This window comes from Lepidochelys olivacea (assembly GCF_965140295.1).
Source record: "Lepidochelys olivacea isolate rLepOli2 genome assembly, chromosome: 8".
NCBI lineage: Eukaryota > Metazoa > Chordata > Testudines > Cheloniidae > Lepidochelys > Lepidochelys olivacea.
Genome location: NC_140418.1, coordinates 95579122 through 95600410, shown reverse-complemented (window position 1 = coordinate 95600410; position 21289 = coordinate 95579122). Strand labels below are relative to the sequence as shown.

The 21289-nt window shown below is 48.8% G+C and overlaps 1 protein-coding gene across 1 annotated transcript in view; it reads right to left on the bottom strand.

Annotated features, from left to right (window-relative positions):
• MROH7 (maestro heat like repeat family member 7) overlaps positions 1–21289 on the bottom strand; it is a gene marked incomplete at its 5' end in the record, with an annotated part of 32330 nt that overhangs the window by 3787 nt on the left and 7254 nt on the right. Inside the window, 17 exons of the mRNA XM_084636637.1 lie at positions 235–390; positions 1650–1811; positions 3599–3739; positions 5413–5527; positions 5684–5821; positions 7030–7193; positions 8107–8245; positions 11889–12043; positions 12544–12696; positions 13752–13864; positions 14982–15117; positions 15256–15360; positions 16358–16471; positions 17492–17618; positions 18411–18499; positions 19411–19494; positions 20666–20769. Coding sequence (XP_084492763.1) covers positions 235–390; positions 1650–1811; positions 3599–3739; positions 5413–5527; positions 5684–5821; positions 7030–7193; positions 8107–8245; positions 11889–12043; positions 12544–12696; positions 13752–13864; positions 14982–15117; positions 15256–15360; positions 16358–16471; positions 17492–17618; positions 18411–18499; positions 19411–19494; positions 20666–20769 — 2195 coding nt within the window. The remainder of the gene's footprint in view (positions 1–234; positions 391–1649; positions 1812–3598; positions 3740–5412; positions 5528–5683; positions 5822–7029; positions 7194–8106; positions 8246–11888; positions 12044–12543; positions 12697–13751; positions 13865–14981; positions 15118–15255; positions 15361–16357; positions 16472–17491; positions 17619–18410; positions 18500–19410; positions 19495–20665; positions 20770–21289) is intronic.

The following is a 21289-nucleotide window of genomic DNA, read 5'->3' as shown; positions in this document are numbered from 1 at the left end:
AAAAGACTGGAAATTGGCAATATTTTCCAACTGTTAATAACCTGCAATGAAAATGAATCTTCTGGAATTTCTTCTTCACAAGGTGATAGGGAAGCTCTAAGTTTTTTCCAGAAGGAAACACATTAGAGTAGATAGATTAGGAGAAGATTCTACATTGAAAGGTGGAGCAGGAGAAAGAGGTGTCTGGGGATAGTGATGATTGAGGCTCGGAGCTAAATGACTGTAGGAACTTGCCTCAGCCATGTCAGGGTTGCCCTCTTGCAGGTGCAGAAGTAATGGGATCAAGCTGTCCAAGACATCCTCCTCTTTCATAAGCCCCCGACTCTTCTTCACCTTCTTGACCATTTTTCCAAACAAGGAAATGGCAGCAGAACGCACATTCGCTCTCTCCTGAGAGACACACAAACAGAGGAAGTCAACAAGACAGGGGTCTTTTTAGTGAACTGTTGTACTCCTCTTGGTTTGTAATGAAAATTACTGGACTGTTTATGCTGCTCCATGATCCACATCAGGGTTTTTGACAAAACAATTTTTTTCACAAAAAATTTCTGTGGAAAATGTGTTTTTTGATTGAAAAATGTTGGCCAAAAGATTTCAGCGGAAAATGGGAATTGCAGTGCTCCACAGGAATTGTAGTCTGCGCCTTGTATTCCCATTCTCCTCTATGGGCCAAGATCCCGAGTTGGACTACATTTCCCATAATTCAGCAGTTCTTGAGCTGTGAGTCGGGACTCCCAAAGTGGGTCACGATCCCTTTTTAATGGGGTCGCTAGGGCTCGCTTAGACTTACTGGGGCCCAGGGCCAAAGCCCAAGCCCAATGGCTTCAGCCCTGGGCAGCGGGGCTACGGTTGCCTGGGGCTGAAGCCCTTGGGCTTCGGCTTTGGCCGTTCCTGCCTGGGGCAGTGGAGCTTTGGCTTTGCCTCCCCAGCCCCACCTGAGGGTGGTGGGACTTGGGCAGGCTTAAGCTTTGGTCCCCGTTCCTGGGGTCCTGTAGTAATTTTTGTTGTCAGAAGGGGGTCGTGGTGCAATGAAGTTTAAGAACCCCGCCATAATGTATCACACACACAGCCTCCCTTTTTGGTAAGGGAAAGCTGTGCAACGTGGTGTTCGCGATGCATGCTATACAGATACAGGGCTTGATCCTTCAAGGTGCTGAGTCCCTCATCTCCTACTGACTTCATCAATCACAGTTGAGGGCACTCAGCACTTCACAGGTCAGTATATATGATAAGAGCTGAAATTGCTCTTCTTTCAACCCTGCGACTCCTTCGGTTGCACAAAGTGTGTTGTGTAATTGAATATGCTATGTACAACATGCGCAGCAGTAGCATGTGAGTATCACACCATGAACAGCCCCCATCACATGCTACAGTAGGGGCCTAACCTGTTAGGCATGGCTACAGCATGGCCTGTGCCTCCAAGTCAGAGACAGCAGGGTCCACTGGGCTGGGACAGGCACAACACAAATGTGGTGGGGCAGAAACAAGAATGAAGGGAATGAAAACAGGAAGAGTGACATTGTTTCATTTCTGTTATTTGATACAACTGAGTGCTGGTGTGCAATGGACATGCTCCTCACCTCCCCTTCCCTCAGCCCTTTCACACTAAAGTGCCACAAGTCCTCCTTTTCTTTTTACTGTTGTCTTACATCATCAAAGAGGAGCCTAAGGGGACTGGTGATGCAGCCAACATAACTTGCTCCATCCAAGCCTCTGAGAATCTTCTTCACATCAGCAAGAGCCTCCACAACCAGCCTCCCGTCCACTCCACACAAGCTGTTTATCATGGCTGGCACCAGGACATTTATCTCCTATACAGAAGAAGTTGATGCAGTAACCACCCCACACTGTCTCACCAAGGATTCTGGCTTTCAGTTTAAAAAGAAAACAATCAATGTGAGACATTAATTATCAGAGAATTTTTCCAAATACTGAAAAAGCCCTCAAGAAAATGGCAAGGTTAGCTTAAAATGGACTTTCCACAGAATTCATACCCTGTTCCCTGAAAATTACAGCCTACATCACATTCTTTCCCCTCCCCAATTCACTTCTTTGTCATAGCTATGGTGTGAGGCTTTTTTTGGCTCACCATGTGTGAATACAGGAGGCAAACAATAATAAAAACCCTTTGAAACAAAGCTGACATGAGGTTTTCTTTTCCCTTTTGTGTTTATTTCATTGCTAATGAAATGACTGATTTCTGCTCACGTTTGTATATAAATGTATAATACTAGTCCTCTTTAATATAATCCCGTGGTTTTCAACCTTTTTTTCCATTTGTGGACCTCTAAGACATTTTGAATGGAGGTGCAGACCCCTTTACAAATCTTAGACATAGTCTGTGGACCCCCAGGGTCCGCGGACAACAAGTTGATAACCACTATTCTAAGTAATCAACAATCTTTCACAGACCCCTTAGACATAGTCCATGGATCCCCAGGGGTTTGTGGGCCACAGGTTGAAAACTACTGCTATAATCCATAAACAGTTCTCAGATTGCATTTTATCTGGTAATGCAGAAATTTATTTCCTATCCTGTCTCTAGTGTGCAGTGTTAGATACCCAATGAGCAGGGCCTTACAAAATTCATGGCCATGAAAAACGTGTCACAGACCATGAAATCTGATCTCCCCCATGAATTCTGGTCTTTTGTGTGCTTTTACCCTTTACTATAGATTTTAAGGGGGAGACCAGTGTTTCTCAAATTGGGGGTCCTGACCCAAGAGGGAGTGGTGGGGGTGGGGTCGTTATTTTAGGGGGGTCACTGTATTGCCACCCTTACTTCTGCACTGCTGCCTTCAGAGCTGGGTGGCCGGAGAGTGGCAGCTGCTGACTGAGGGTCCAGCTCTGCAGGCAACAGCGCAGAAGTAAGGGTGGCAAGACCACACCATACCATCCTTACTTCTGCGCTATTGCTGATGGCAGCTCTGCCTTTAGAGCTGGGCTCCTGGCCAGCAGCCACCGCTCTCCAGCTGCCCAGCTCTGAAGGCAGCACCACCGCAGCAACAGCACAGAAGCAGTAGTGCAACCCCTCTTCCATAACTTTGCGGACCCCCCCACTCCCACCAACTCCTTTTTGGGTCTGGACCTCTACAATTACAACACCATGAAATTTCAGATTTGAATAGGTGAAATAATGAAATTTACGTTTTTTAATTCCGATGACTGTGAAATTGACCAAAATGGACATGAATTTGGTAGTGCCCTATCAATGAGAACATGCCTCTTCCTTGAAAGTTTCACTGATATCCATAGTAGCACTTTCAAGTCCATCCAGTTAAAAGGTTTTTTTATATGCTTTGCAAAGCTGAGATCTGAAGCAATATTAAATGCTGCTCACTGATCCCAGATCCAGGTAAATGGTTCTGGGCCTGCTTTGAAAGGGTGGGATCTGGAGCAATTCTAGATGCTGTTCACCTAGCCTTGGTCCAGGCCAGCAGTTTTAGTTCTGCACCAACAGGAATGGAATCTGTTTCACTTCCATCAGCAGTAGTTTCTTAGTGCTGAGAGAGTTACTCTAGATTTCTACTAGTGTTACTGATACTTCCGGAGCAATTACACAGATATTGACTGCGTAATGAAATGGATTCCATCTCACCTTCCCTGGCCAGTCTGCCATGGTGATCAGTCCTTTGACGCACAACGCTCGGATAATTGGATCTGGGTCAGTCAGTCCTTTCAGCAGACGGATCACAGAATATTTTTCTGGGAGCCGCTTTGCCTGTGGCATATGGAGAAGCTAAAAACACAAAGAGCAGGCCAATTACAGGCTGTAAAACAGAGGGCTGTCTGTCTGTTCTCTGGGTGAACATTACCATGAAATTGTTGTAAATGCTCCAGCATGCATGAAGTCTATTTCCATGCCTAGAGGGGAATGAAGCCTGCTCCTTGTGCTCAAGGCAGGTAAGAATTTCATTCCATATGTTTATAGACTATCCCTCAGTGGGCATGAAGTCTATTCCATGCACCAACAACAAGTGCAAAAACCGTCCCTTGTGTCTGCAGTGGGCATGATGCCCATTCCTTGGGCTGACATAACGAGATTTTTGAGATTATGCAGGTGAATCATATGCTACCCAAGCAATGATCTCAGACCACTCACTCATGTGTGGGAGTCAGCGTGCTGGCCACACCCCCTTTCTGCTGTGCAACAGCTTTGTTGTTCCCATGCAAGCACCAGCCATGAAATTCTGGCCCCAACCAAGTCCAGGGGAGTTTGCAATAGACTAGGGCTGAGCTTCACTTTGGAACCCTAAGTGGAGGTCAATACTGGCTCCTCCCATTCCAGCCCCCCAGCAGTTACAAGGGAACTGGTGATTAGTTCTCAAGGAGAACGTTTAATGTCTTCACCTTGGCACCAAATACTCCTATTTTGTTTCTACAGAGTGCTCACTGCTAATATTTATTTAGAGGTATTTCTACTATGCTTACCACAGTACCTAAGAGCTCAAGGGCTGTCTCTCTAATCCCTCCATCTCAGTAAAACCATGGCTAGTCGTTAGATTCTCTTAGAACTATAAACATCCATCACAAGGTAAAGGAAATTTACAAACATTCTTCTCCTTAGCTCGAACAATGAAAAATCTGTAGGTCAGGTATGACCTGTAGCAGCAGGTGGCAATAAGAGTTGGAACTATACACACATTTTGCAAAAGGAAAAAGGCACTTGGGATACACACTGGACAAACATTTCAAAATAATTTGCCATTACGAAGGTGCTTGACTGTCCTAAAGGCGAAAATTCTCAGACATGGGTGCTTAAAGGTGGGCATCTAATTCCATATTTAGGGACTCAATTAAGCAGCTTGATTTTCAGAGGTGCTGAGCTCCTGCAACTACAGACTGCACTGGGAACTCCGGGTGCTCAGCACTTATGAAAATTGGGCTACTTATTCAGGTGCCTAAAGACAGAGTGGGTACTCAAAGCTAGGTACCCACATTTGAGAATTTTGGCCTGTCTATAAAAGATACTTACATACTATAAACCTACATTTAGGAAAAGAGAGGGAGCACAAACCAAAGCACAGGACTAAAAGGTTTCTATTCTGGTCTCTGCCACAGACTTCTTTATGTGACTTGGGGAGTTAAGGCCTTGTTGACGCAGTTTCCCCATCTGTAAAATGGAGTTGATAACACTCATCTACCTCAATGTGCTGCGGTGGGGAGAAATGTTCAAAGGGCCTTGAGATCCTCAGAAGGAAGATGCTGCAGAAGGGCAAAGTATTATCGCTATTTCTGACACACGCACATAGTCTCTTGAACACTCTCAAAGGCTATCCAGGCTTTCCCCAAATGCTCAGTGAATCAGATATAGGAGACACTTGGAGTCTGAGGTCAGCTGATGAGCCTAGAAAGGGAAGATGCAGCTCATGGTCTTTTGTACCACAATAGATGCAAGCCAATAACTTTTACCTCAATGAAAAAGGCCATCGCTGTGAGCTTGTGCTGTTTATCACCTCGTTCGAGGAACGGGACCAGAAGGTACAAGATCCGCCACAGCTCACAGCAAGAATAGTGGACCATGGCTCTGTGGGAGCAAACAGATGCCCTTATTACGGAGGAGGTGAGTCAGCGGGGTGTGTGTGTGTGTGTGTGGGGAAGTTGGCAGAAGGGAGGGATGGGGGGAAGTTGGCAGAAGGGAAGAATGGGGAGATCTGGCGAGAGCAAAGCTCTTGCCTCTCACCTTGCAAGCAGGCCTACCCCGCGATGGTGCTCCTCAGAGCTAGTGAGCAGTTCCCAGCCTCCCTCCTTCTCAACAGAGGTGAACTCATAGTGGCATCCCATTTTTAGGAGAAGGGTCTTCACGGTCTTCACAACACAGCTGCATTCAGAGTAAAACCCATATTAAAGCAACACTGGCCTTGCTCAGAGCAATCCTCTATCCCATCCCCCCAGATACCTGCATTGTGTCAAGACGGGACTCGCAGTACACTGCGATGTCATGGAGATGGCAACCCCAACCCTGCCCTGCATGTCCAATGCACAGTCACGGCACTGAGGCCTAAAACAGGCAGCATGGCCAGCCCGGTACTGCACACGAGACCTCCAAGGCCAAGCCCACACGGCTCCCATGCTGTACCTGCACTGCTATAACTGAGCCGTTGAGCCCAACACCATGCTGCGTGTAAGCGTACTGCACATACACAAAACTCCGCTATATCAGTGACACCCCGCCCTGCACAGCACACGTGCACGGAGCTGTAACATCACTGCTTGTAAGAGGGAGGAGCATTGGGGTGCTGAGGGGTGGCTTCACTGGAGTGAGTGTATGGAAAGCATGGAGCTACGATAGAGTCCTATAGATAATTATTTATTTGTATTACGGTAGCACCCAGGAGCCCCAGTCCTGGACCAGGACCCCATTGTGCTAGGCGCTGTACAAAGCAAGAAGTGAAAGATGGTCTCTGCCCCAAACAGGTTACATCTCAGCATGAGACAAGGCAGACAGACAGAGCCAAGCAAACAATGAGCCAATCCCAGGCCGCATGGCAGGCAGTGGTCTCAGCACCCCAGCAGCCTGACTGCTGTCGAGCTTTTTGTCGGCATTGTGGCAAAGGAGCGTTTAAAGAAGGGATTGGAAGTAGCTTGGCGGATGTGTATGCGGAACGCCACCCAGGTGAGAGGGTCAGTGAAGGTGCTTGTTTGACGGAGGCTGGCACTGGGGGCTGACTGGAGGTAAGAGTCGACCTCTCAATAGTGAATGAAAGATGATATGGATAAGGGATGGTGTCCCTAGTCTCTGTGTGCCAGAAGCTGGGAATGGGCAACAGGGGATGGATCACTTGATAATTATCTGTTCTGTTCATTCCCTCTGGGGCACCTGGCACTGGCCACTGTTGGAAGACAGGATACGGGGCTAGATGGACCTTTGGTCTGACCAAGTATGGCCATTCTTATGCTTGTATGATAGGGAGCGTGGGGACAGGCCATAAAAGGCCTGGAACATGATGACAAGTAACCTATCCAGGCAGCTGAACCCGGGGAGGAGTCTGATATATACAGTTAGCATCTCGACCTTTCAGTAGTTACCATGCAGGGAGGAGCTCCTTCCTGGAGACCCCACTGTCGGACAGGCTGAGCCCAATGCTATAGTGCACCTGAACAAGCAGGGCCATCAGGAGGCGGGGATAGAAGCGTGTCACCATCTGTGTGCACATGGATACAGATAACACCTCGCACAGAGCACTGGCTGCCTGAAGGAAGGAAACAAATGCAGGTAAAATCCTCTGCCTCTCCCCAGCACTTCTATTTCCTATCCAGTCCTCGGTTGCATGGACCCCAGCAAGGCTGCTTAGCCCAGGGCTTTGCCAGTAAGAAGAGGTTGCATTGTTTTGTCATGGTACCCCCACCCGTTCGCTTAATGCTCTGCATTGCCACGCAGGAGACCAGGGTTTCAATGCCAAAGAAGAGGCAGCATGGCCTAATGGACAGAGCACTGGACTCGGATTCAGGAAGCCTGGATTCTGTTCCCAGATCTGCCACTGGCCTACTGGGTGACTTTAGGCAAGTCACTGCCACACTCTGTGCCTCAGTTTCCCCATCTGTGAAATGGGGATAATGATACTGACTTCCTTTGGAAAATGCTTTGAGTCCTACTGACCAGGACCAGCTATATCTGGGGCTGCTACCAAAGTGGGGTGCTCAGGCCTTGGAGAGAGGAAGCACTATGGAGATGGGAGGCAGTGCACCTACCCTCTGACAATGAAGGCAGGAGCTAGCCTGCTTGGACCCTGAGCAGGAGAAAAGAGGAGAGGGAGGAAGTGGAGTGCTGCAGACAGTGGGAGGAGACTGACTGCTCAGTCCCTGTTGCGGAAGCAGAGGGAATGGCACCAGTGAGTCCTCTCCAGGTCATTAAGTAGTAGCTAAATGGGCTCCACAGGGAGCTTTGTCCAGCCATGTATGACAAGACAGTTGGTGTCTGGGACACAGCATTTCCTGAGGAAGGCAAAGAAATGGAAAACGGGAGCATTTTCAGGGCTCTGCCAGAGATACAGGGCAGCTCTCCCCATCCCTTCCCCAGGGAGAATTCACAGCAATACATCCCTCAGACGTAGACCTCTCTCCTCTTTGAAGGAAGAGGAGAGTCATGTGTGAATTGTTTCTTACAGCTATAGGTATGAAGAAGGCTTTATCCTCAGAGGTGCTTGGCCTCTCCTGCAGCTCCTTCAGCAGCACATCCAGAAGTCTGTGGGAGTGACAGATTGCCTCTGTTTTGGCCAGTGTTCTCCACATCCCAGCTGCATCTCTACGAGTTGAGACAGACAGTTGCATGCTGGATCGGATACACATAGCTCTGCCAACACTACAGTCTGACTGGACAATTGACATCTAAGCTAGGGTCAGGGCTCCATCGGAGAGATGGTGACTACAATGGGGCCTCATCCCAGATACCAAGAAAACAAAACTATGTACCTAAAGCAGTAAGTGACCCATGTTACATGTTCCATCACCTTGAGATAACATGGTGGGCTGAGACCACTGTCAGACCTGCAGTCTGCTAGAAGATAACCAGCCATGTTTTTTACCTAAAAGATACATTCAGGTCACACACATGCATGTGGGGTTTTCACAGATGACTGCTGGTTCTACACATATACCTCACCACGCTGCAGACCTAGTGTCTACATTGGGCTGGGGGATGTACAATCACAAATACACCCTTGCCATGAACAGACCATTACTTCCTGCAATGCGCGGGGGCTCCTAGCCCACTGTGTCCTGCTACCACCGGTATGGAATCTCCCACTCCTGGGAAGGATCGTCATGGAGGTGGAGACAAAGCACCTATGACAATATTTGTAGTCTTTAGATTCCCTTCACCCTGGGTTTAGAACTGGGTATGGGACTGAAGCTGCACAAGTGGCACTGGCTGATTGTCTCTTGGCTACAACTGAAGACAACATGTCCACATGGATTTTATTAGGTCAGTCAGCTGCCTTCGATATGGTTGATCATGAAGTGTGCTTAGGAGCAGATGGAACCCATTTGAAGTGGCTTTGCTCCTATATACATGGCATGGCTGAGAGAGTGATTACGGTGAATAGTTTGTCCACCCCCCAGACTGATTTTCTGTGGAATACTGTAGAGTTCTGCCCACACTTCTTGTTTCATGTGTACACAAGGCTGCTAGGTGGGTGACAAAAGAAACATGGGCAATGGTGCCAGCTCTTTGTGGACAATACCCAGCTGGATATCATCATCATTACAGCTGATTCGCTGGTGAAGGGGACTGGATGGCCCCAGGTCTACAGGAGACTTGAGCTTGGATGAGGCCGAGCTGGCTGAGATTCAGCCCAGACAGGGCAGAGAGATTGTTGGAAGGTTGTGGGACACAACCAGAAAAACTGACTAGAATCACATCACCTCCACTAAGCTCAATGAGGGACGACCATTATTTTTGAGTCAGTGTACTGCTCTGGGGTCGTACTAGACTCAAGGCTACTCCTGAAGCCCAGGGCACAGCCATGCCAAAGGGCTTTCTCCTCTTGCTTGGTAAGCCAAGTGTGACCTTTAGTTTGGACATGGGCACTTTGCTGATCTTATCTGTCACCTTGAGGTTAGACGCCTGTAATCCACTTGCCTCTTGGGGCTACATCTTGATACCATTCAGGAGCGAAAGTTGGTCCAGAATGCAGCAGTTCATTTCCTGAATGGAGCTCGACACTGCAAGCACATCACCTTGGTGTTCTAGGAGCTGCACGTGGGCTTCCAAGTGGAATTCCAGGGTGTTGGTACTGTGACACTGAACCCCATATTCTTCACAGTGATATTATGATGATACGATTATGACACAATTATGATGCATTTTATGCAAGATAGGTCACGTGAGATATCATTGAAAACGCTATGATTTGCGGAATATGATTATCCTATTTGTATGCATGTATCATTTTTGTATCTGAAGTCAGGAATATTGACTATGTATCTGTATTTCTAATGTGTTTACACCTGGGGAACACCCACTAAGCAAAAGCCTCTCAGTCTAGATGGCTGGCTGGGAAGGGCCCATTCAAGTTAATGAGCCATTAGAGAGAACAATAGGCCTTCGGAGAAGCTTATCTCCCACCTGGGGCACCTTCCTGAGGATGCTACAGACAGCCTCCAAGGAATAGCTGCTGTGACGCTACAGGTATATGTGACCTGGTCACCTGGTGCTGGACTCCATCTTGGGGTGTCAGTATTTTTCCACTGACTGGCGTGGGAACCAAACTTTGAAACAAAGGATTCCTTCCATATGCAAAAGCGATATAAGCAGGGGAGTGACATCATCAGAGTTCTTCACTAACTCCCCCACCCAAGGAGACTCCTGGAAACAGCTGAGGAACAAAGACTGAACTGTGGGAAGTGCTGGACCCAGACTAAAGGGATTTTTAGCCTGTGAATAGAACACCTGGGGATTTCAAGCTGTAAGCAAGTGCAGCTTGCCCCTTAAGAATCTACAGCCTGCTTGTATCATCACTTATGGTGAGAATTTGCTATTCATATCAAGCTATGTAGTACATTACACTTAGGTTGCGCTTTTTGTTTATTTGCTAGGTAATCTGCTTTGATTTGTTTGCTATCCCTTATAATCACTTAAAATCTATCTTTTGTAGTTAATAAGCTTGGTTTTGCTTTATCTAAAACTAGTGTGTCCCCAGTGTGTGGAAGTCATAACTCGGGGCAGAAAACTGTTGCATTTCCTCTCCACATTGAAGGAGGGGGCGAATTTCATGAGCTTACGCTGTACAGTTTCCTGTGCAGCGCAAGATGGTATAATTTTGGGTTTACACTCCAGAGGAGGTGTGTGCCTGAATAGCTGGGAAGTACCCTAGCTGGAGTCTTCCCATGCAGTAGCTAGTCAGAGTATCTGCATGTAACTGCAGCTGGGTGTGTCCCTACCTGCATGTGTGTTGGTGAAAGTACAGGCTGGAGCGAGTGTGTCACAGCAGTGCAGTGTAAAAGAGAGCCCAGGCTGGTGGGTCAAGGGGGCTAAGTGGTACCCCACTTCCAGGTGGCACTCCCTGGAAGTTCCCGGGGGGAACCCATCATGGGTACCAACAAAGAAAACCCTGTACTTCTGCGTTACCTGGGAGTCCATCTCTCCCCATAACATATTGCCATAGCTGCAGATTCTGAAAGCCCTCAAGCTGCAACACCCTTGATACAGAACAGTGGAAGTTGTGGAATGGATTTTCCCTCTTGGTCTGCTGCAGCCTGGACTGGTCACCCTTTGGAACACACCGCAAAGCCCATCTTTTACCCTGGCTGTCTGGGGAGGAGATAGGATACGGGTCGAAGAGGGTTATTCAATGGCCTGGGGAAATCATGTTTTGGGACTATATCTGACGGTAGCTGTGGGCGGGGGGGCAGGGGCAGTGGACTTCAGCCATCTACTCTGATTTTTCCCCCCCAACTACTGAGAATTTTAAGTTGTGGTTAGAGGCACCCTGAGTCTAGGGAGAGCATGTTCAGCCTCTGGAGACAATGGTACCAGTGCACACAAGAACCCATGTACACATGCAGATTTTTGTTTTTCAGGCACAGGCAGCTGTATGTGTGGTCATGCGCCAGTTCTGCAGACGGAGAATTTAGCCTCAGGTGCTCTCCTCTGTGGGATTTCCCCCCTTCCACTCATTGCAAGCAAGCGAGTGACACACATCGAATAGCATAGTTAGTAAATGTCACATAAGGCATCTGGGCAAATCTGTGATTCGTGCCATTATGGGATGGAAGCCAGAGGGGGTATCATTTCTCAGTGGTTAGTGGTGTAATCTAACCTTGCAAGAAAGACATTTTCTGCACAGCAAGGAAGTTACTGCCAGTCTGAGACCTCTCAGGAGGAGAGGAAAGAATAAGGAATCCAAAGAATGAGCTGTCAGTATCCCGGTCATTAGGAAGTTTCATACCTGTCCAGTGGAAGCGGACATTTTAGAAGGGCTGTGGACACTTCTTCCATGAAAACACGAGCCAGGAGGCATAAGGCCATCATCACTACCTGTCTGCCATGGGAATGATGGATGGCTCTGAGCTGGGAGTGGATTCTGTCCACAATCTTTGGCACCTAGAAGAAAACAATACAGCTTAGAGTGTGTGTGCGTGCACATGTGTAAGGGGTTCCTTCTGGGGTAAGAATCAGAGCATAATAGGGCAGACACTATTAATGAGAGCAATTCCACCTTCCTGGAGAGCACATCAAGCATCATTATAGAAGACCTCTAACTTTGCCTGGTCCTTCTCCTTGCCAAGGCAGGAGTGTTCCCAATGATAGATTTTCTAGTCTTTTGTAGGAGAGATTGATAGCTACAAACAAAGTTGAAGAGCAAATCAGTAGGACTTCTTTAACCAGAACAAGAGGGAACTGCAACAGCTTGAAGAGAACCCCCTGTGCTTCCAGATGCAGTCTTCAAGTCCCGAGACAATGGAACAAAGGCTCATTTCCCAGCTTTAGACAGTCCACTTGCAACACTTAAAATATCAGCATCACAATGAAGAAAGAGTCCCGCTGACAGTACCCCAGGACAGGAGATTCTAAATGCTCCCCAACTCCCAAGAGCCTAATACCTTCATCTGTATCTTATGCTTGTACTTCTCCAGGATTACATTCAGAATAGTCTTTGATGCTTCAATGGTGCTCTCATTGGCCTTCTTCAGGCTTTCTACAGCTGTCAGGAGAAGGTCTGCCATCTGGTCTGGGCTGAGAAATTGTCCAAATCCCTGGAAGAACACAACCAAAGCACCTGATGTAGGTGACCCAGCTGGACACCAACTCTGCCGCTGGCACAATTGATAAGCAGAATCCAGACAAGGACAAGTTTGGCTTTTTTCAACTTATTTAAGAATGAGCTGCCTCCAACAATTTCAAGGCCATTCAACCTTACCAATGCTTCACAAGAGCTCAACTGCTCTGGTGTGTGATGCGTTCAACCTTTGACTTTTTCCTGAGCTGCGTGTATGGGATCCTGTAAACAAATACCCTTGGGAGTATTATTTAGTCACTGCTTCAAACCAAATACTCCCGTAGATATTGTTTAGTCACTAGTTCAAACTATTCAGTCAGTGAGGCCAACCAAGCTTCATAGGTATCTTCTTTTGTGCTCACTGAGCCTTAGATAAAGGACAGGTAGTTATTATGTAAAATATAGATGAAAGGAAAGTATTATGGCTGACAGGCTCTGAGCAACAGCTGGTCAGGAATTTTCTGTTCAATTTTTCCAGAAAATTATTTTTTTCCTCACAAGAAAAAAAATTGAAATATTTCAGTTTGACATTAATCTGTATCCACCCGTGCTGCTGCACTATCTCATGGGAGTTCAGGTGCCCCCCATTTTCCTCTATGGGCTGGGTTACAACTCCCATGATGCACCCCGGATCCTCCTCTGGCTGAACTGCCACAGTGCATTACGGGAAATGTAATCCACCTGGGGATCCTGGACTATGAAATGGAATGGGGGCAAGAGGCACCCGAACTACAACTCCCATGAAGCACTGTGGCAGCTGGATGCAATTCAATGTCAAACTGAGCCAAAATGAAGTATTTTGGCATTTCCAAATTGAAATAATTTGGAACTTTCCATTCTGTGAAAAATGTTGATATTTAAATTTTTCATCCCAAATTGGGATGAAAAATGTTGAAATATCAGAATTTTCCACAGGTCAGAAATTCCTATTTTCAGCCTGCTCCGCTCTGCACTGTATATGAAGAGGCACAACACTGGGAACACACATGCAGGGTGTAATGAAAAGTATTTCTGGCTGTGTTGAGGATTCACCTTAACAATTTCAGAGATGTTCTGACAAGTCCTGGTGGGCTCGTAGATACCCAAGATCTCTTTGGGCATTTGATGTAGCATTGCTGTCACAGACCCCATCTTCCTCTCAGGTTCTAGGAGAAGACAATACGTTTGGGAAAGGTGGAGAGAGTCCAGAGGAGAGCAACAAAAAAAGAGGTCAGCTTTTCTAAACCTTTTATATGAGGAAAGGTTAAAAAAAAACTGGGCATGTTTGAGATAAGAAGACTGAGGAGGGGACCTGATAACAAATATGTTAAGGGCTGTTATAAAGAGGGTGGTGATGAATTGTTCTCCATGCTCACTGCAGGTATGACAAGTAATGGGCTTAATCTGCTGCAAGGGAGATTTAGGGTAATATTAAGAAAAACTTTCTAACTCTAAACACAGCTAAGCTCTGGAATAAGCTTCCAAGGGAGGCTGTGGAATCCCCATCCTTGGAGGTTTTTAAGAACAGGTTGGACAAACACCTGTCAGGGATGGTCTAAGTGTACTCAGTCTTGCTTCAGTGCAGAGAGCTGAACTTCATGATTCTCAAGGTCCCTTCCAGCCCTTCATTTCTATGATTCTGTGTTTGAAAGGCTTCCCATTTTGCTCTTAAAAGACTGGCTTCCTCCCATTCTCATTCATGTTCCTGAACCATAACCATACTTCAGGCTTGAAGTCACAGTGCTTGATGGAGCAGCAGGTCTGTTGCGTAACAAACACCCTACCATGGAAAATATCTAACAGCCTTATCCTATTCCCTAGAGAATATTCTTCACTGGTTCTTTCCCTCAAAACATTACGCACTCACAGTGACCTACAGATAGCTTAGTTCCTGTGGCATTCTCTGCCCTTACCCCCCTTTACAAAATATACCCCTTTTAAATGTAACCTTCATTAACAGTGGCCCTGCTCTCCATCCATCCCTCCATGAGTATTATAGTGCCACCCACCGACACAGCATCTGAGCACCTTCCACAGAAAATCAACAGCAGCAGCAGCAAAGTCCCTAGTGGGCTCTCACCTAAAGACCTATTGGGGTTTCTAAACTAGTCCATTTATAGCATAGAGAAGGGAAGACGGTCGTCTGCTTACAAGCTGTGTTCTAGCCTAGTTCTCCAAGAAGACACCTGTTCCTACAGGGACTCATCATCGTGTTAGGGTTCATGTCCAGCTGTACACAGGCAGGAGCTTTGGGTCCTCTGCGTTTGGAAAGCCCCCTCTTACCCTTTTGGCACCACATGAGGGAGTAGAGGAAATACAAGCCTTCCATAGCCTGGCGGCCAATCTCCTTCTCCGGGTCACCAACACGCAGGGCCAGCCGTCCAATCAGGAGCCCCAGCCTGGGGAACTCGTGTGACATCTGAGTGAAAATCAAAGGGGGAAGGAAACGGTATGGTGGTTTGGTGGACAAAGAGAACCTGTCATCAGTAGCCATAAATGTGCCACACAAGGGGAAGAGAGCATGGCATCAGGCTACCAGGGGTCAGAGATCACTCACACAGAACTTAGGATGCTCGACTGCCGCTTGTAACAGGCAAACACTGGTTTTCACAGCCCTCGCTCGCTCATGAGCTTTCTCTGATGTCATCCAGTGGGCCAAGTGCTGCAGGAATAAGCAAGGGAGGCCTGTGTTAGAAACTGCAGAACAGGGGCATGTGTTGCAGTGAACCCCGAAAGCTGATCTCTCTCTGACCTGATCACCACAGTATTAACCAGACAGGCTGTCTGAGTCCTGCTCCCTTGCAGGATTTGTGTCACAGACAATCCCCCTGACACAGACCCCTATAAAGAGGTAAATCTGGCTTTAGCACCATACGGTTCACCCCTGTGTTCATCAGGATTGCAGTGTCCTGTAATCAGCCTACTGTGTTGAGGGACTGCTGCAGTATTCCATCCCTCCAAAGGGCTGGTCCCATTCTCCTTCTGAACCCTTTGTCATGTCCAGAAAGTCAGATAAGACTCAGGTAGATCTCACAATCCTCCCCATCCCTGGGCCTCAGGGACTTTCTAGGTAGGAAGCAAGGGAGTGAGTCTCCTCTGAATACCACTCCCCCATCCGTGGATCACTCAATCCCTCTGGAGAGGAAGGGAGGAGTGGGTCCCTCTGCACCTGAGAGCCATTCCTACTTTTCCAGGTCTGATAGCTTCTGTAGGAAGGAGGGTGAGAGTCTTTGCTATTTCGCTTCTGGTTTCAAACTCGCCCAGCTAGACAGGAGACCCCAGAGTTAATGCTCCACAATCTGATGCTAGAGACCCACCTTCCATTCCCATTCCTCTGAGAGAGGGACAGGGGAAAGGGAGAGCCTTGCCATAGCTGTCAGCGACTGGAAGGAAGGACAAAGGGAGTCCTTGGCTGTGAAGAACAGGACGAGCCTACTGAAAAGCTATATCAGATTTCCTTTCCCTTGTTTTCAATTGAAATGACTTTTTTCTACTGCCCTAAAGCAGCTAACACTACACGTGATCTCCGCTCTATGGAGCAAGATGTAGGGTCCCATTCGAGAGACAACAACAGAAACACAAACCCTCCCGTCTCTCCCTCGTACCCTCCACTCCTCACACCGCCACAAGATCACACTTCCCCCACCCTCTGCCCGTACCAGCTCAATGCTGCTTACATCCAAGAAGTTCTGCAGTTCAGCTGGGTTTGGCTTCTCTGACAGGAGAGCTCTCAGCATCACTTCCAGGGCATCCACAGTCTGGTTGTACAAATCCTGAAAAGACAAAGAAGAGCCGCAGCACTTGGCATCAGACAAAGCCTGTGACGTCTAGGAGCCTGTCTGTGGGGGTCTTGTGACACCGCACACACACTTTACAATCTCTGCTTCAGACCCCTCCATTGGCTGTTACTGCCAGAAGGCCTGATATGAAACCAGATTCTTGGTCATTCTCAGAAGAGGGCTCTATCTGCAGCATGGCATAGGACAGGGAAGTTGCAACACAATCACTGGGCTCTGGACACTGTTCGTGACCCAAAGCCCAGCAAGGACTCAGCTTCAGTGTGTAATTGTCTCAGCAGGGTGGAGAGAGCTCCTCCTTGCTCTGTTATCTCCAGTCTTTTTTCCACCTCACACAATGCACATGCCTCTTACGCACCAGACACCAGGGGGAAAGCTTTTTTAATCAGCTCTAGGCAAACCAAACTTCCCTGGAGAAAGAACTTTGATGTGCTGGGAAGGCTTGTGCGCACCAAAGACCCTGTGAGCTATGGTGGTTAGAGCTGCAACTCCTGGGAGGGACACCCAAGCTGGACAAGTCAAAGGCTGGGGACCAGATGAAAAGCAGTCCATGGGTCCTCCAGGTTGGGAGTCAAGTGATAGGCCAACCACCTATTCTCCTAGAAAGGAGTTAAGCTACAGAAACACAACTTCCCAAAGTTCTGCAGAAAAAAAGACGGAATTATCTGGGCCATGTGTTAAGAATGAAGCCAGCGTGTCTGCCATGGAAGGTGTGCCATTGGGCAGCTGGAGGAACACAGGAAAGGGGCTGCCTTAAAGAACCCCTCCATCAAACAGGACCTTGAGAGGGACCCTTATGGGACATAACACATGGAGGACATGCAGAGAATGGCCCAGGATACACAGGGATGGCCGAGCCTTGTTTGTGCCTAAGCAACATTTGATGGTGCAGGAAGGATTCAGATTCAGATTCAGATTCTAGGCAAGCCAAGGGAGTGGGTGTAAATCAACCAAAGGACACAGAGGCAATGTGCTCAGAGGAGGACAATGAATTACCTTCACATTTACTTTGTGGCCTTCCTGCCTTTGCAAGGCCTCGATTGAGGGCAGGGCAAAGATGCTGGCAACGCAGACAATAACCACATCCAACTTCTCTTTACCTTCCAGAGGCGGCTTCACTTTGCTAGCAGAAAAATAAGCACCCATTGGCATTCCTGCTGTGGAAGGGGCACCAGGGCTTTCATTTCTGTCACTGTGGGACCGTGAGAAAGGAAGGGAAAACGTGGCCGACAGAGGTTTGTGCTAATGCTTTCGGCATAAAGGAGCAGCATGGATGAGAACAGCAGGGACCGGGCTAATTAATATTATTGTTATTTGTGTTACAGTCGTGCCTAGAGGCCATAACTGAGATTTGGGCCCCAGTGGCCCCCATACATAGTTAGAGACAGGCCCTGCCCAAAAGAGCTTACAATCTAATTACCCAAAACTGGCAGAGGAAGTATCATTACTACTCCCGTTTACAGACAGGAAATTGAAGCACCGACTTGCCCACTCAGGAGTCTGTGGCAGAGCCAGGAAGTGATCCAGCCTCCAGAGTGCCAGTCCAGGGCCATAACCGGGAGACCACATTTCCTCGTCTGCTGGCAGAGTATAGGACTGGCATTGGGGAAAGCAGCAGGGGTGTGGCTATTCTGGCATCCTGTATCTTTGCTGGGGAGAGGATTAGCCCATACTCACAGGGGAACCTCTGCAAACATCTGAACAGAGTGGGAGGGGAGACTCCATTCAGACGCCATTCACAGTGCTTGGATTCAAGATCCTCCATGTCAGTCTGAACAACCCACCCAGCCAGACGGCGAGCAAGGTGAGTGCTCCCCGTTCCGTCCCTCTGAATGCTCGGCAATGGGAGCTGGACGTCCCTCCTGGGAGGTTGGGACTGCTGGCTCCACAGAGTCAGGGTGAGACATCCAAGTACCTGCAGTCTGTGATGAGCAGCATCCCCTGACGGCGGACGGCACTGGAGCGCAAGTCCAGAGAATCCTGCGGCAGCGATTTAATATGCTTCTGTGAATCTCAGAGGAGACAAATGTAGTGATGAGCTCCCAGCAGCCCTGCCAACCCCAGTGTTTGTCCCTCTGCCCTAACAAGGGGGTGACCCCAATCTCCAGAGAGCACAGGGGGGTAGCTGACCCCCAAGGCCAGACCAAAGTCCCAACCAGGCCCCCAAGTGAATAAAAGCATAATGAGCAGCCCTCTCTGACCCTCTTGCCTTGTGTCCATGCTTGACAGTCAAAGTGAGCTGGGGCAAGTCCATTCTCTAGCTAAGCCAGGGATGGAGCTTTCTCAGTGGAGAGTCCTCTGCTGAGGAATTTACCACAGGAGATGTAGGCCAGAGCCACTCACTGGCTCCCTCTAAAGTACTCTGCAAGGCTCATTTATTCCAGTTGGTTTATTTTTGACCATTTTCTGTGCTGCCTCTTGGATTCTGCATTAACTCCCTCGCCCCAGGGGAAGAGATCCCTTGAACTGAGAGGTGGCTTGCCCGAAAGTTTGACCTGGTGCCAGACTGGTCTGCTGCTGCCTGGGCGGCACAGGTGGGCCGGTGGGATCTCCTTTGTGACGATATAATGCTAAGTGTTCTGGCTTTTGTATGGCGCTTGCAGTAGAGTCCTTCCAAATTAAATACACAAAGACATGCATTGGAACAGTGTCCCCGTGTCAGGAAAACTCACCACCCATGTGTGGCCCTTTATAGCTACCACCTCCCTCTATACTAACCTTTCTGGTTATTCAATGAGCACCTTTATTTGGATAACATGGATAACACAGCTCATTGCTTCTGGAGTGTCTGAGCTCTGTCTGAGCCCACGCCTGTGTCATCTGTGCTGTCGTAAGGCAGGTTAGGAGCAGCATTCCTTGAAATTCTAGATATAGCTCATCCATCCCACTCTGTCACATGGGCAGATCTTACTCACCACAATCTGCTTGACAACCATGAGTTTCTGGCTGTGAAGGGAGTTCGTTTTCTGTTCGTGCCTGCTGATACCCCTGTCAAGTTCCTTCATGGATCGTGGACCCACCCAAGCAAGGAAAGAACATGTGATATAAGTATGGAAAGGAGACAAACATCAGTCATTAGACACTGCTCCCATCAAAACACCTCCTGAAGATTCACACATTCTCTGTTGTGAAGCAATTATTAAATACACAAGTGCACCCCTGCCCCCCCCCCCAGAAGTAAAATCAGAAATCAAATTACTTGGCCCCTGAATGTGTGCGCTGAGTGGATGGAATGAGGTCAGAACCTTAGGCACTTAGAAGCACTGCATAAATGCCTAGCTGGATTGCGTGCATGATAAATGTCATGGGATGGTTGGATTAAAGTGCATAGAAGTGTGAGGGGAGAGAGACATTACAGCAGGGGCGGGCAAACTTTTTGGCCTGAGGGCCACATTGGGTTTCTGAAACTGTATGGAGGGCCGGTTAGGGGAGGCTGTGCCTCCCCAAACAGCCAGGCGTGGCCCGGCCCCTGCCGCCTATCCGACCCGCCCTGCTTCTCGCCCCCATCCAACCCCCCTGTTCCCTGACAGCCCGCCTGGGACTCCTGGCCCATCCACCCCCCTGCTCCCTGTCCCCTGACTGTCCTCCACCGCCCCATCCAACTCCTCCTCTCATTCCTGACTGCCGCCCAGGGACCTCTGCCCCGTCCAACCACCCCTTCTACCTGTCCCCTGACTGCCCCCGGAATCCCTGCCCTGAATGCCCCCCTGCTGCCCCATCCAACCCCCCCTTTCCTTCCTGATTGCCCCCTGGGAACCCCTGCCCCCATTCAACGCCCCTGTTCCCCGCCCACTGACCGCCCCGACCCCTGTGCACACCTCTGCCCCCTGACCACCGCCCCAAACTCCCCTGCTCTCTATCCAACCCCCCCGCTCCCTGCCCACTCACTGCGCTGCCCAGAGCGCCAGGACAGAGAGCCATGCCGCCCGGCTGGAGCCAGCATTGCCACTGCGCAGCACAGAGCACCGGGTCAGGCTGCGGCTCTCAGCTACGCTGCCACCGAGAGCATTGCACCAGCGGTGCGGTGAACTGAGGCTGCGAGGGAGGGGGAACAGCAGGGGAGGGGCCGGGGGCTAGCCTCCCGGACCAGGAGCTCAGGGGCCGGGCAGGAGGGTTCTGCGGGCTGTAGTTTGCCCACCTCTGCGCTAGAGACATGGAGCATGTTCCTACCATATTGCAATCATTCAGTGCCATCATCTCCAGTGCCGGCTGCACTTTGTCCTCCTTTTCTCCCACATCCTGCCTTATTGTCCCACAAGCTTCACTGGAATTTTCTGAATTTGATAAGAAGGGAGAGGGTAAAATTCTGCTGTAGCTGGTTAAAAGGGGTGCATGGTGGGGAAAAAGAATATAGAAATACCTGCTGCCCCTCCCGCCCTGGCATTCAGAGGAGGCGAGTCTTGTATGTAAGACACAGAAATGGGAATCAAGAGATGAGGATTTAATTCTCAGCTTTGCCACAGACTTCTGGTGTGATCATGGGCAAGTCACTTAACTTGGCTGCAGTGGAGAGAGGTGGCTGTCCGGGAGCAGTCGCAGCTCCCCGAGTCTCAGATGCCTCGTTCTGGTGCAAGATAAAGCTGCAGTGGAATGTGGCTTATGCTGCTGACTTAAAGGCCCTTAGGAGGTGGGTAGAGCCTCATGATCCCTAACCACCTCTCCACTCCTTCTTTACCACAGTCTGGTAATGCCTGAAAGAGCATCTCCAGCCCAGGAGGTGCATGCAGCAAAAAGAACTTGGCAGACTGGAGAATCCAGCCCAGTTTCTCTCAGTATTTCACTTCCCCATCTGTA